Source organism: Myxine glutinosa, chromosome 1 (assembly GCF_964187855.1).
Source record: "Myxine glutinosa chromosome 1, kmMyxGlut1.1, whole genome shotgun sequence".
NCBI lineage: Eukaryota > Metazoa > Chordata > Myxini > Myxiniformes > Myxinidae > Myxine > Myxine glutinosa.
In genome coordinates, this window is record NC_136261.1 from 363,526,657 (window position 1) to 363,540,717 (window position 14,061).

The 14,061-nt window shown below is 50.8% G+C and overlaps 1 protein-coding gene across 1 annotated transcript; it reads left to right on the plus strand.

Moving 5' to 3' along the window:
• The first annotated feature begins 976 nt into the window (after positions 1-976).
• On the plus strand, positions 977-11,037 carry LOC137414276 (ES1 protein homolog, mitochondrial). The gene is given in 10 exon segments (XM_068099778.2): positions 977-1,196; positions 5,176-5,228; positions 6,026-6,139; positions 7,321-7,440; positions 7,595-7,646; positions 7,648-7,688; positions 7,851-8,007; positions 10,719-10,740; positions 10,743-10,802; positions 10,805-11,037. Coding segments are annotated over 10 exon segments (744 nt in total). The 5' UTR covers positions 977-1,112; the 3' UTR covers positions 10,846-11,037.
• Positions 11,038-14,061: the final 3,024 nt, after the last annotated feature.

Consider the following 14,061-nt stretch of genomic DNA (forward strand, 5'->3'; position numbering starts at 1 on the left):
TGCAGTAGCATCGGCCTATAGATATATATATATATACTGTATATATATATACTTTTTTTATATCTCCACTAAGTGAAAGATGGCGGCCCTACCTCTTCGGCACTACCGGAAAACGAGGTTATATAGAGAGGCAGGGGACGTTTGCACGAGGACGTGACGTCATTTTGGGGATTCCCCGAAACGTTGAGCGGACATAGGTGTAAATGGTCCATCCGTTGCTCGGATTGATGGACATCGTGGAAACGGAGTCTTTGCTGTCACACAAATACATCCTCATGTAATGAAGGTTCCCCGCTTCGAGTCGTGTGCTACGGTACCGAAATTATCATACTTGTTAATTTGTCATATTCAAATGTTAAAAATATAACCTTGGGAAATTTGATTCACTAGTGGCATATATAGATTTCCCATGTAAGTTTTTCCGCATCTGGACATTTCCGTACTCTCAAAGCACGCTTTATAAATTGCATTCAGTGCAAAACAAATGCTCGTAACCCAACCATACGCCGTCTTCTTCCTAACCAAGGATCATGAAACTCGGTGTGAAGACATGTAGTCCTTCTCGGTGATTCTACTGGCATATATAACTTACGATTCACGTTTTTCGCCATTTAATTAATCCCCGAGGAATATATAGATTGCGTGTGTATTTTTCTGAAAAATAATTGTTCTTTGAGTGGCATATATAGATTCCGATCTACGTTTTTCGCCATTTAATTATTAAATCCACGAGGAATATAGGCTATAGATTGCGGGTGTAAGTATATTTCTGAATATGGTTCATTGAGTGGTATATATAGATTGCGATCGACGTTTTTCAGCATTTAATATTTTTATTAATCCCTGAGAAATATATAGATTGCGGGTGTATTTTTCTAAATATGGTTTCTTGAGTGGTATATATAGATTCCGATCTACGTGTTTCAGCATTAATTTAATATCTTTATTAATCTCCGAGGAAGGTATAGATTGCGGGTGTAAATATTGTCCTGAATAATATGGTCATTGAGTGGCACGTATCGATTTCCGAAGTAGGAATAGAGAAGAAGAAACTGACATTGTGATTCTGTCTGGCTCGACAATCTCTCTTGTTCGTGTCTCGTCAAGCCGTGATGCTGTCCAGTAGAATCGCTTTTCGCGGTGTTCTGCGCGCCCTACATTCGGGTCGACCTTTGGGTGCACCTCGAGTGGCCGTGGTGAGTTATGAACCATCGATCACGTGTCGGGTGTGATGCAACTCCGATATTATACATTATCTTGACGAGTCGTCTGCACTGGCAAGGTGGGTAGGAGAGGGACGCAGGTGAGCATTTACAGCGTGACGTCATTACTGTTCGGCTCGTGAATGTGATCGGGTTTGGGAAATATCTAAATCTTCATGGAACTTGTTCAGTCATTTGCTTGAAACGTTCAGTTGAAAACTTCATTTGTAAGAGGGACGGATTTCACAAGTTCACAAATACCTACCGGGACATGTAGTTTGAAAGATCCAGATTCAAAACGGATCGAAGATGCCACCACCTTGTACATGAACAGCTTCCCAACAGGCGAGGCTCGGGTCGGGTCCGCTGCACTTGGTCGCAGTAGCGGCGTCAGGGTCATGCGACCCATGCGACCCATGGGGGCCCCGAGGCAAAGGGGCATCCACGTATGGCCGAACAATCGTTTGAGATGGAGGAGGGTGGTGGTAGTGGGGGTAGTGGGGGTGATGAGGATGATGAGGATGATTATGGTGAGGGGTGATGAGGGTGGAGATGATGAGGATGAGGATGAGGGTCGTGGTGATTAAGGTGGTGGTGATTAGGGTGATTGTGATGAGGGTGGCGATGATGAGGATGAGGGTCGTGGTTATTAAGGTGGTGGTGATTATGGTGAGGGGTGACGAGGACGGTAGTGATGATGATGAGGATGGCGGTCGTGGTGATGAGGGTGAGGGTCGTGGTGGTGATGTGGGTAGTAGTAGTGGTAGTGATGGTGGTGCTGATTATGAGGGTGAGGGTCGTGATGAGAGTTAGGGTCTTTATGAAGGTGGTGGTGGTGGTGATCCACGGGGTGATGGGCACCTACTGTAACCGATCAACACGTAACCAACAAGAGCACTGACGTAATCCTTTGAGATGGGGCCGTGGTGATGGTGAGGGGGTGGTGATGGTGAGGGGATGGTGAGGGGGTGGTGATGGTGAGGGGGTGGTGATGGTGAGGGGGTGGTGATGGTGAGGGGTGGTGATGGTGAGGGGGTGGTGATGGTGAGGGGTGGTGATGGTGAGGGGGTGGTGATGGTGAGGGGGTGGTGATGGTGAGGGTGATGGTGAGGATGGTGGTAAGGGTGATGTTTGTGAGGATGGTGGTAAGGGTGGTGGTGGTGACGATGGTGGTAACGATGGTGGTAAGGGTGGTGGTAAGGGTGATGGTGGTGAGGATGGTGGTAAGGGTGATGGTGGTAAGGGTGAGGATGGTGGTAAGGGTGGTGGTGAGGATGGTGGTAAGGGTGGTGGTGAGGATGGTGGTAAGGGTGATGGTGGTGGTGAGGATGGTTGTAAGGGTGGTGGTGAGGATGGTGGTAAGGGTGGTGGTGGTGACTATGGTAGTAAGGGTGGTGGTAAGGGTGATGGTGGTAAGGGTGATGGTGGTAAGGGTGGTGGTAAGGGTGATGGTGGTGGTAAGGGTGATGGTGGTGGTAAGGGTGGTGGTGAGGATGGTGGTAAGGGTGATGGTGGTGGTGAGGATGGTGGTAAGGGTGGTGGTGGTGGTGGTGAGAATGGTGGTAAGGGTGGTGGTGGTGGTGAGAATGGTGGTAAGGGTGATGGTGGTGGTGAGGATGGTTGTAAGGGTGGTGGTGGTGGTGGTGGTGGTGAGGATGGTGGTAAGGGTGGTGGTGGTGGTGAGGATGGTAGAACAGTTTACATTTTGTATCCCACTGATAAGCCTGGTGTTGGCTTAGCGGTTAGGGTGCCGGCTTGGGATCCTAGGATCCAGGGTTCGAATCCCGGTCGATCGCTGAATTAACGCCAGGGGGATTGACTCAGCCTGTCATCCTTCCGAGGTCGGCTAATTGAGTACCAGCTTGCTGGGATGAATGATCACGGTGTGTACCCCGATTTAGAATAGGTACACCGTGTCCCTGCGCATCGTAAGAGGCGACCAAGGGTTGGCGTCAGGAAGGGCATCCGGCCATAAAAACATTGCCTCAAACAGGGAACCATGATTGTCATGGGGCCTGCAAGGCCAACCCCTGCTCTAACGGGGAAAAATGGCCTTAAAACGATCATTCATACATTCATTCATCCCACTGATAGGTCTCACTTTGCTGACAAAACACATCATGTGAGTGTTTTTTAAACAACGCAGATTGAACGATCCAACTCGAGGAAACAAAAAATGTGATTAATTGAGGTTTAGGAGGGGGGAGGGGGAGTTTTCCCCTGTTGTTTAACTAGTCAAGACTAGAACAAGATGATGGCGTGAGGATAGGAGAGAAAGCAGCTTGAGCTGATCAATAACTACGTTTAATGCAACAAGAATGACAATAAAATGTAGAGAATGCCGAATGTCAATTCAACTGGATTTTGTTGAGTAAATCCACACTACCATTCATTGTACGATCAACAAAATTAACTTCATTATCTTTACACAATCGGTAGAGAAATTGTGTCGTCACATCTGCCGAACCCCTGGGTGAGAAGGGCCAAAACAAACGAGCTGCAACCTTCATCTTGTTACTTACAAAATCGGAGATTTTCCAAGTATATTGGTCGGTTGTGTTTGTTTTTCTGTCTGTTTGTCACTCACCTACAGGTCACAATTCTAAACAGATCGTTACGAAACTTCACCAAGTTGTGGACGTCGTCACAATTGAGAAGCCTATTGGCTTTGAGGTCAAAGGTCATCTGGAGGTCATATTTATAAAATCACTATTTTTAATCCCATTGACTTGAAAATTGAACAGCATTTGCATATCGAGTCACTAAATAGGAAAACCAACTACTTTTGAGGTCAAAAGGTCAAAAGTCAACTCGGGGTCAAACTTCCAAAATCATCAATATTCATCTGAAAAACCATCAATTTCCATCTGATTGACCCTGGAAATTGAACAGCATTTGCACATCGAGTCACTAAATTGAGAAACCAACTTTTTTTTTTTTACGTCAAAAGATCAACTCAAGGTCAAACTCCCAAAATCTATTTTCATCTGAAAAATCATAAATTTTCATCCGATTGACTTGAAAATTTAACATCAATTGCACAGTGCCGCACTGAATTGGGAAACCAAGTATTTTTAAGGTCAAAAGTCAACTCGAGGTCAAACTTCCAAAATCATCAATATTCATCTAAAAAATCATCAATTTTCATCCGATTTAACTTGAGAATTGAACAGCATTTGTTCAGTGCCTCGCTGAATTGGGAAACCAACTATTTTTAAAGTCAAAAGGTCAAAGGTCAACTCTTGGTAAAACTTCTAATATCATCAATTGTCATCTGAAAAATCGTCAATTTTCATCCGATTGACCCGAGCTTTGATTTAGATTTAGATCGTCAGTTTTAATCTTGATGAAATGGACAATTTGATGTATCCATGACAAGTTGTTGTTGTTTTTTTTTGGGGGGGGGGGGGGGTTGCGGGGGGAGGATTTTTCAAGTTTCGTGCTCTGCATGACGTCTTCTTGTTACACAATTAGTCGCCGAAGCATGTTTTTTTGAGATTGGCTAATTAACTACCAAATGCGTCGTCCACAAACAGACAGACACCAAATTGCGTATTTTAGTTTGACGTCAGGGCCCCCCACCGGGCCACTTTTTCATGGGGTTTTGAAATGACTAACGCTGCCACTACTTAGTGGTGGTGCCTTCATTGCTGGAGAACACAGAGCCAGGTAGCCAACGACCCTGGACCGACTCAGGATAGACACGCTGCCAGCCGTACCGACAGTCAGCCATCTTTGATCTCGCGTCGTTGACTATTGGGGGGCGGTTAATAGTATTTTGTGATTGGGGTTGGCAAGTTAGGCCCAGAGGTGGCAAAATTACCTTTAAGCTGTCTGGTCTGGGTTAGATTCCCGACCCGGATCGGTGCTTCGCAGGTGAGGAGTTTCACCACAAAGTGTGCCGTCCCTAGGATAGACGTTAAGCCAATTGGTCATCTCAACATGCCAATAACCAGGTGTTTGTTTCCTGCAGGTGCTGTCTGGAGCAGGTGTTTATGATGGCTCAGAACTACACGAGGCCTCCGCGTAAGGTTTTTATAGTATAACTCTCGTACCAGAAATACACCATCATCATCATTCTACCATACTCTTGATGGCGCGTAGTTGCTGCTGAAGAGGTCTCTTCACATGGGTGATACTAGCTTGTTTGACATTGCCTTCCCAGTCACGCAGTCAGTCAATTATGGCAGGAATTTGGAATTTGTTCATGGTGCCGGCGATAACTCGCCGACTCTTCGTGAAGAACTCCGTGAGATCTTTAACATTCACCAACAAATGCTCTTAGCCTGGTGTTGGCTGAGCAGTTAGGGTGCCGGCTTGGGATCCGAGGATCCTGGGTTTGAATCCCGGTCGATCGCTGAATTAACGCCAGGGGTTAACTGAGCCTGTCGTCCTTCCGAGGTCGGCAAATTGAGTACCAGTTCACTGGTAATTCGCCTGTGTGTCGCAAGAGGCGACCAACAGGGTTGGCGGCAGGAAGAGCATCCGGATGTAAAACATTGCTTCAAAAAGGAGAAGACGGTGCCAAAAAAGGCCAACCCCTGCTCTGCGGGGAAAAATGGCCTCTAAAGGTGGTTCTTTTTTTCTGTTAATGAATGCTCACAGACGGGACACCAAGTTTAACGTCCATCTGAGGGACGGAACGCAAATTGATGAACCACCCTGTCTGTGAAACATCAGGGTGACGTTTTATAGCTGCGTCGGGATCCGAACCCAGTCTAGACATCTTATAGGGGGAGAAATCCATTTACCAGGTTGAAATCCCATATAGTGTGTCGATTTGTCCATCGTTTGCTGATGTCCTTGTAATTCATGTTTTGCAGGGTGCTTGTTCACCTGAGCCGCGGCGGCGCGAAAGTGAAGATCTTTGCGCCTAACATCCCCAAATGCACGTGTGTGGATCACACCAAGGGCCAGCCAGTGGAAGGTGAGACCAGGTAAGTCACAGCCAAATGTAAAATGGTACCTGGTGCTTATAAGGTCGTCGTCCTTCAATTTTGTTACATCTATATATATAAAGTAGAGTTGGCCTCTGTGTCTGTATCCTGATCTATCTACGATCTCTAAGATCTCGAGAACCCGTGGACGGATTTGCGAGCGGGAAAGTACTGTTCGACTCGGGATGGTCCCAGGAATGTCACGGAGACATAAACATTTAAAAAATTTCGGTTTTAAAATTAGCGTATTATTAGCACTAGCAGAAGAGAGAGGGATTCGAAGGGAGGGAGCGCAGCGCTTCTAGCGCTTCTGACTACAGCACACCTTAAAATTAAAAAAACTTCGGGTTTTAAAATTAGTGTGTTACGCGTAATTAGCGCTAGCAGAAGAGGAGGGAATCTAAGGGAGGGAGCGCAGTGCTCCCTCCAGCGCTTCTGTTAGCGTAATTAGCCGTATTTCGGAACGTTAATTTTTCAACTTCATTATTCGGAATCAGTACGTCCCAGAGAACCTTCGTAACGTTAATTTTTCAACTTCATCCGATTGACATGGGACCAACGGCATGTGACAAAGAGTGAAACATACAGGCTACATTTATTTGACGACAATGAGTTCCGACTTCCGACCTCGGTGGGATGACAGGCTGAGTCAACCCCCCTGGTGTGAAGGGGGAGGAGGAGGGGAGGGGGAAAGAGAAGGGGAGGGGAACGAGGGGGGAAGGGGGATGGGAGGGGGGAGGGGGAGGGGGAAGGGTGGAGGGGAGGGGGAAGAGGGGGAGGGGAGGGGGGGAGGGGAAAGGGGGGGAGGGGGAGGGGAGGGGCCCTTCTTCCCCTGGGCACCCCCCGCACCCTTCCCTCCCCCCTTCCCCTCCCCCCCTCCCCCCCTTCCCCCTCCCCCCCCTCCCCCCTTCCCCCTCCCCCCCCATTCCCCTCCCCCTCTTCCCCCTCCCCTCCTCCTCCCCCGCTTCCCCCTCCCCCCTCCCCCCCCGTTCCCCTCCCCTCCTCTTCCCCCCTCCCCTCCTCCTCCCACTACCCGTTGCAAAGCCGGGTACCTCTGCTAGTTCTACATAAATTTGAGGCGCTTTGACGTGACGCACCGGAGATCGGACTGGACGATTGTCGAATCAGCCGAACGCGGTTTCGCAGTGAGCGACGGGTAATTTGCATGCGCTGCGAGGCAGGAACGTTCTGGTGGAGTCGGCGAGAATTGCCCGCGGAAACATCGACGAGCTGAAGCAGTTGAGCGTGAGCGAGCACGACGCCGTGATCTTTCCGGGAGGTTTCGGAGCAGCCAAAAACCTGTGAGTGATCCTGGGAAACTAGACTGGTCCACGTGTCCTTTTAGTGTCGACTCTGCAAAGGATTCCATTTTTAAATTAGGGTTGCCTGAAATCCTGCAAGTTTGCTCGCCCATGGCGACTGACCGAGGATGGTCTTTTTCTTTGTTCGTCGCAGCTCTTCGTTTGCTGTGGACGGCCCAGCGTGCAAGGTTGAGCCGGAGGTCGAAACGAATCCTGAAGGAGTTTCACAAGGCGCAGAAGCCGATTGGGCAAGTGAAATGCAACGCAAGTGCCGATGCCAGTGCCCCTTGTTGGTTAGAGCAGTGATTTGTTAATGGTGCTGGCGATAGCTCGCCTATTCTTCGCGAAGAACACGTGGGATCTTTAACGTGAGGCCTTGTCATACTGCCCTGGTAATTATTTTGCACAAGCCTGTGCTGCATCGCTCCCGTGCTTGCCGCAAAGCTGCTGCCGTCGGTGGAGCTCACAGTCGGCCACGAGTCCGAGGAAGGTGGTCTGTGGCCACATGCCGCTGCTGCAGGTGCTGTCAAGACCATGGGAGCCACGCACGTACCCAAGGAGGTTACGATATCCTTTTTTATGATGGAGATAGCTCAAAAATGGAGGTTGGGGAGAGGGGAATGACAGAGTATTACATTTTTTGAGTCTTCTACTTGAGAGGAGAAATGGGAAAAGTTAAGGAAATTAATTTGAGTCGAGAGAAGGTAGAAGGATGTTGAGAGGAAAGTGGAGAGTATGAGAAAAGGTGTGTGGTGTTTTGGCTCAGACAGTAGTTGGTTGGAGTCATCTCAACTCTACCTCTTCCCTGGGTGTCGAGGACTGCCGCAGCAGCTTCCTGGTCGAGAGAATACACTTGGTGGTTTGCCATTGCCTTCCCAGCAGTAGTTAGGACAGCAATTTGGAATATCTCACTGGAGCTAGCCATGGTGCCGGCAATAGCTAGCATGGTGCCGGGCAATAGCTACCATGGTGCCGGCAATAGCTACCAAAGGTGCCGGCAATAGCTACCAAGGTGCCGGCAAATAGCTACCATGGGTGCCGGCAATAGCTACCAAGGTGGCCGGCAATAGCTACCAAGGTGCCGGCAATAGCTACCAAGGTGCCGGCAATAGCTACCATGGTGCCGGGGAATAGCTACCATGGTGCCGGCAATAGCTAGCATGGTGCCGGCAATAGCTACAATGGTGCCGGGCAATAGCTACAATGGTGCCGGCAATAGCTACCAATGTGCCGGCAATAGCTACAATGGTGCGCGGCAATAGCTACAATGGTGCCGGCAATAGCTACAATGGTGCCGGCAATAGCTACCAAGGTGCCGGCAATAGCTACCAAGGTGCTGGAAATAGCTACCATGGTGCCGGCAATAGCTACCAAGGTGCCGGCAATAGCTACCAAGGTGCCGGAAATAGCTACCAAGGTGCCCGGCAATAGCTACCAAGGTGCCGGAAAATAGCTACCAAGGTGCCGGCAATAGCTGCCAACGGTGTGCCGGCAATAGCTAGCATGGTGCCGGCAATAGCTACAATGGTGCCGGCAATAGCTACCAAGGTGCCGGCAATAGCTACCAAGGTGCCGGCAATAGCTACCAAGGTGCCGGCAATAGCTACAATGGTGCCGGGAATAGCTACCAATGGTGCCGGCAATAGCTACCAAGGTGCCGGCAATAGCTACCAAGGGTGCCCGGCAAATAGCTACCAAGGTGCCGGAACATAGCTACCATGGTGCCGGCAATAGCTACCAAGGTGCCGGCAATAGCTACCATGGTGCCGGCAATAGCTACCAAGGTGCCGGCAATAGCTAGCATGGTGCCGGCAAATAGCTACCATGGTGCCGGGAATAGCTACCAAGGTGCCGGCAATAGCTACCAAGGTGCCGGAAATAGCTACCATGGTGCCTGCAATAGCTACCAAGGTGCCGGAAATAACTACCATGGTGCCGGCAATAGCTACCAAGGTGCCGGCAAATAGCTACCATGGTGCTGGGGAATAGCTACCATGGTGCCGGGAATAGCTACCATGGTGCCGGGAATAGCTACCATGGTGCCGGCAATAGCTACCATGGTGCCGGCAATAGCTACCAAGGTTCCGGCAATAGCTGCCATGGTGCCGGCAATAGCTACCAAGGTGCCGGCAATAGCTACCATGGTGCCGGCAATAGCTACCAAGGTTCCGGCAATAGCTACCATGGTGCCGGCAATAGCTACCAAGGTGCCGGCAAATAGCTACCATGGTGCCGGCAATAGCTACCATGGTGCCGGCAATAGCTAGCATGGTGCCGGCAATAGCTACCAAGGTGCCGGCAATAGCTACCATGGTGCCGGCACTAGCTACCAAGGTGCCGGCAATAGCTAGCATGGTACCGGCAATAGCTACCATGGTGCCGGGAATAGCTACCAAGGTGCCGGCAATAGCTACCAAGGTGTCGGAAATAGCTACCATGGGTGCCGGCAATAGCTACCAAGGTGCCGGAAATAGCTACCATGGTGCCCGGCAATAGCTACCAAAGGTGCCGGCAATAGCTACCATGGTGCTGGGAATAGCTATCCATGGTGCCGGGAATAGCTACCATGGTGCCGGGCAATAGCTACCAAGGTGCCGGCAATAGCTACCAAGGTTCCGGCAATAGCTACCATGGTGCCGGCAATAGTCTACCAAGGTGCCGGCAATAGCTACCATGGTGCCGGCAATAGCTACCAAGGTGCCGGCAATAGCTACCAAGGGTGCCTGGCAATAGCTACCAAGGTGCCGGCAATAGCTAGCATGGTGCGGCAATAGTGAGCATGGTGCCGGCAATAGTGAGCATGGTGCCGGCAATAGCTAGCATGGTGCCGGCAATAGCTAGCATGGTGCCGGCAATAGCTAGCATGGTGCCGGCAATAGCTGACCAAGGTGCTGGCAATGGCTCCTTACAAAGGGACACCTCGGATCTATTGCGTCCACCAACTAATGCCCAGTTATCATTCAGTCAGTCCGCCCATCAGTGAATATCACGTCGTCCGGACGCCCTGTTTCGCGTCCATCTGAGGGACGGCACACACATTGATGAATCACTCTGCCTGTGAAGCACCAGAATGACAGTTTATAGCTGGGCCGAGATTCAAATCCAGGCTAGACAACTTACGAGGGGAGAAACCTTATATACCAGGGTGTAAATCCCATACACTGTGTTGATTTGTCTATTGTTTGCTAATGTTCTTGTCTGACATGTAATATTTGTATAACTGGCTCACATTATGAGGTGGAGTTGCATTTTTGGAGTCGACTTTAACGGACCTGCACGAATCCCACGTGGACTCGCGTAACAGGTGGTGTCGACCCCGGCGTTCATGTGCGAGACGGACATCCACCACGTGTTCGATGGCATCGTTCCCTCGTCCAAGCTGTGCTGAGACTCAGTGGCAAGTGAAAGTGAGGAAGAATAATTTATTTAAAAATTTTTTCATGGACGACTTCCACCCTCAAAAGGAAATTTGTTCACCGAAGCTGCTAACGAGATTTGTGATTGCTTTGTTTTGACGTCACGGCTCTCTGACATTGCCACCTGAGGATAACTTCGAACGTTACCTGTGCACTGCACCAATAAAGGATGCACTCTTCATTCGCATTTGAGTCTTTACGGGGTTTGGCGTGATATGGCAGTTTGTAGGACAGATTATTAGCCGGCTTATCGTCAGTACCCCCAGTAACTTGGGGCTTTCATCCCAATTAATTGTAGTCCGAGGCCCATTCCCTTTGCAGAGCTCTGGGTCGTATCACGACTAGTCGAGTAAGATAAACGTTTCAGGGCCCGAACCAATCCGGGACGGGTCACCACTCTTGATGTGACATACGTGACTGAAGGTGGGAGGAGTTTGCAAGTTGTTCAGGGTGCCGGCGATAACTCGCCCACTTTTCATATAGGACAACATGGGATGTTTAACTTCCATCAAGTCATGCTCACGGACGGGACAATCACCTTGATCTCCATCCGAGGGATGGTGCATTTTTTTGCATGGAATCCCCTCTCGAGGAAACACTAATTTGACAGGTTACATTCGGGTTGGAATTGAACCTGGATTAGACAGCAAAAGGTAAGTGTGTTACCTCCGCACCATCTTGTAGCATGTACGCCATTAAAATAACTTTCACTTTACCTTAAATCGAGTCTTTAAATGTATTTTCTTAAGGGTAAAATGTGGCAAAACTATCATCGGAGTGGTCTATTTATTACCTACGTGTTGGGGGGAGAGGGAATGGTCAGGATGACAGGGAGAGAAACGGTAAGGGAGTGTGGGGAAGAAAAAGGGAGAGGGAATGGTTGGGGCAATGGGGCATATACCAAGGGGGGAATGCGAATATGCCAGGCGGGGGGGGGGGGGGGGGGGCACTGCCAGTATACCAAGGGGGGCAACTGCCAATACACCAGGGGGAGGGGGGCACTGCCAGTTATACCAGGGGGGAGGGTGGGGGGGCATTGCCAATATACCAGGGGGAGGGGAGGCACTGCCAGGATACCAGGGGCAACTGCCAATATACCAGGGGGAGGGTGCACTGCCAGTACACCAGGCAGGGGGGGGGGGGGCGGGGCACTGCCATTATACCAGGCGGGGGGGGGGAATGCCAATATACCAGGGGGGAACTGCCAATGTACCAGGCAGGGGGGGGGGCAATGCCAAATACTACCAGGGGGAGGGGGAAACTGCCAATATAGCAGGGTGGGGGAATGCCAATATACCAGGTGTGGGGGGGGGGAGGGAATGCCAATACACCAGGTTGGGGGGGGGGGCGGAATGCCAATATAACAGGGGGGGAACTGCCAATATACCAGGGGGGAACTGCCAATATACCAGGCAGGGAAGGAATGCCAATATACCAGGCAGGGGGGGGAAATGCTAATATACCAGGGGGGAATGCCAATATACCAGGGGAAATGCCAATATACCAGGCAGGGGAGGAATGCCAATATACCAGGGGGGAATGCCAATATACCAGGCAGGGGGGGAAATGCTAATATACCAGGGGGGAATGCCAATATACCAGGGGAAATGCCAATATACCAGGCAGGGGAGGAATGCCAATATACCAGGCAGGGGGGGGAAATGCAATATACCAGGGGGGGAATGCCAATATACCAGGGGAAATGCCAATATACCAGGCAGGGGAGGAATGCCAATATACCAGGGGGGAATGCCAATATACCAGGCAGGGGGGGGAAATGCTAATATACCAGGGGGGGAATGCCAATATACCAGGCAGGGGGGGAAATGCTAATATACCAGGGGGGAATGCCAATATACCAGGGGAAATGCCAATATACCAGGCAGGGGGAGGAATGCCAATATACCAGGCAGGGGGGGAAATGCTAATATACCAGGGGGGGAATGCCAATATACCAGGGGAAATGCCAATATACCAGGCAGGGGAGGAATGCCAATATACCAGGGGAAATGCCAATATACCAGGCAGGGGAGGAATGCAATATACCAGGGGAAATGCCAATATACCAGGCAGGGGAGGAATGCCAATATACTAGGCAGGGGGGGGGAAATGCCAATATACCAGGGGGGAATGCCAATATACCAGGCAGGGGGCGGAAATGCTAATATACCAGGGGGGGAATGACAATATACCAGGCAGGGGGGGAAATGCCAATATACCAGGCAGGGGGGAATGCCAATATACCAGGGGGGAACTGCCAATATACCAGGCAGGGGGGGGGGGGGGGATGCCAATATACCAGGGGGGAACTGCCAATGTACCAGGCAGGGGGGAATGCCAATGTACCAAGCAGGGGGGGGGGGGGGGGAGGCCAATATACCAGGCAGGGGGGAACTGCCAATATACCAGGCAGGGGGGAAATGCCAATATACCAGGCAGGGGGGAAATGCCAATATACCAGGCAGGGGGGGAATGCCAATATACGACGCAGGGGGGGGGGGGGGGGGATGCCAATATACGACGCAGGGGGGGGGGGGGATGCCCAATATACCCGGGGGAACTGCCAACACACCAGGTGGGGGGAGATGCCAATATACCCAGGGGGAACTGCCAATACACCAGGTGCGGGGGGGAGGCAGAATGCCAATACACCAGGTAGGGGGGGGGGGGGGACTGCCAATACACCAGGTGGGGGGGGGGGGATATGCCAATATACCAGGTGGGGGGGGGGGGACTGCCAATATACCAGGTGAGGGGGACTGCCAATATACCAGGTGGGGGGGGACTGCCAATATACCAGGTGGGGGGGCCTGCCAATATACCAGATGGGGGGGACTGCCAATATACCAGGTGGGGGGGAATGCTAATATACCAGGTGGGGGGAATGCCAATATACCAGGTGGGGAGGACTGCCAATATACCAGGTGAGGGGGATTGCCAATATACCAGGTGAGGAGGATTGCCAATACACCAGGTGGGGGGGGAGGTGGGGGGGTGGGGGGGGGGGACTGCCAATATACCATGTGAGGAGGATTGCCAATACACCAGGTAGGGGGGACTGCCAATATACGAGGTGAGGAGGATTGCCAATATACCAGGTGGGGAGGACTGCCAATATACCAGGTGGGGAGGATTGCCAATATACCAGGTGGGGAGGACTGCCAAATATACCAGGTGGGGAGGATTGCCAATACACCAGGTGGGG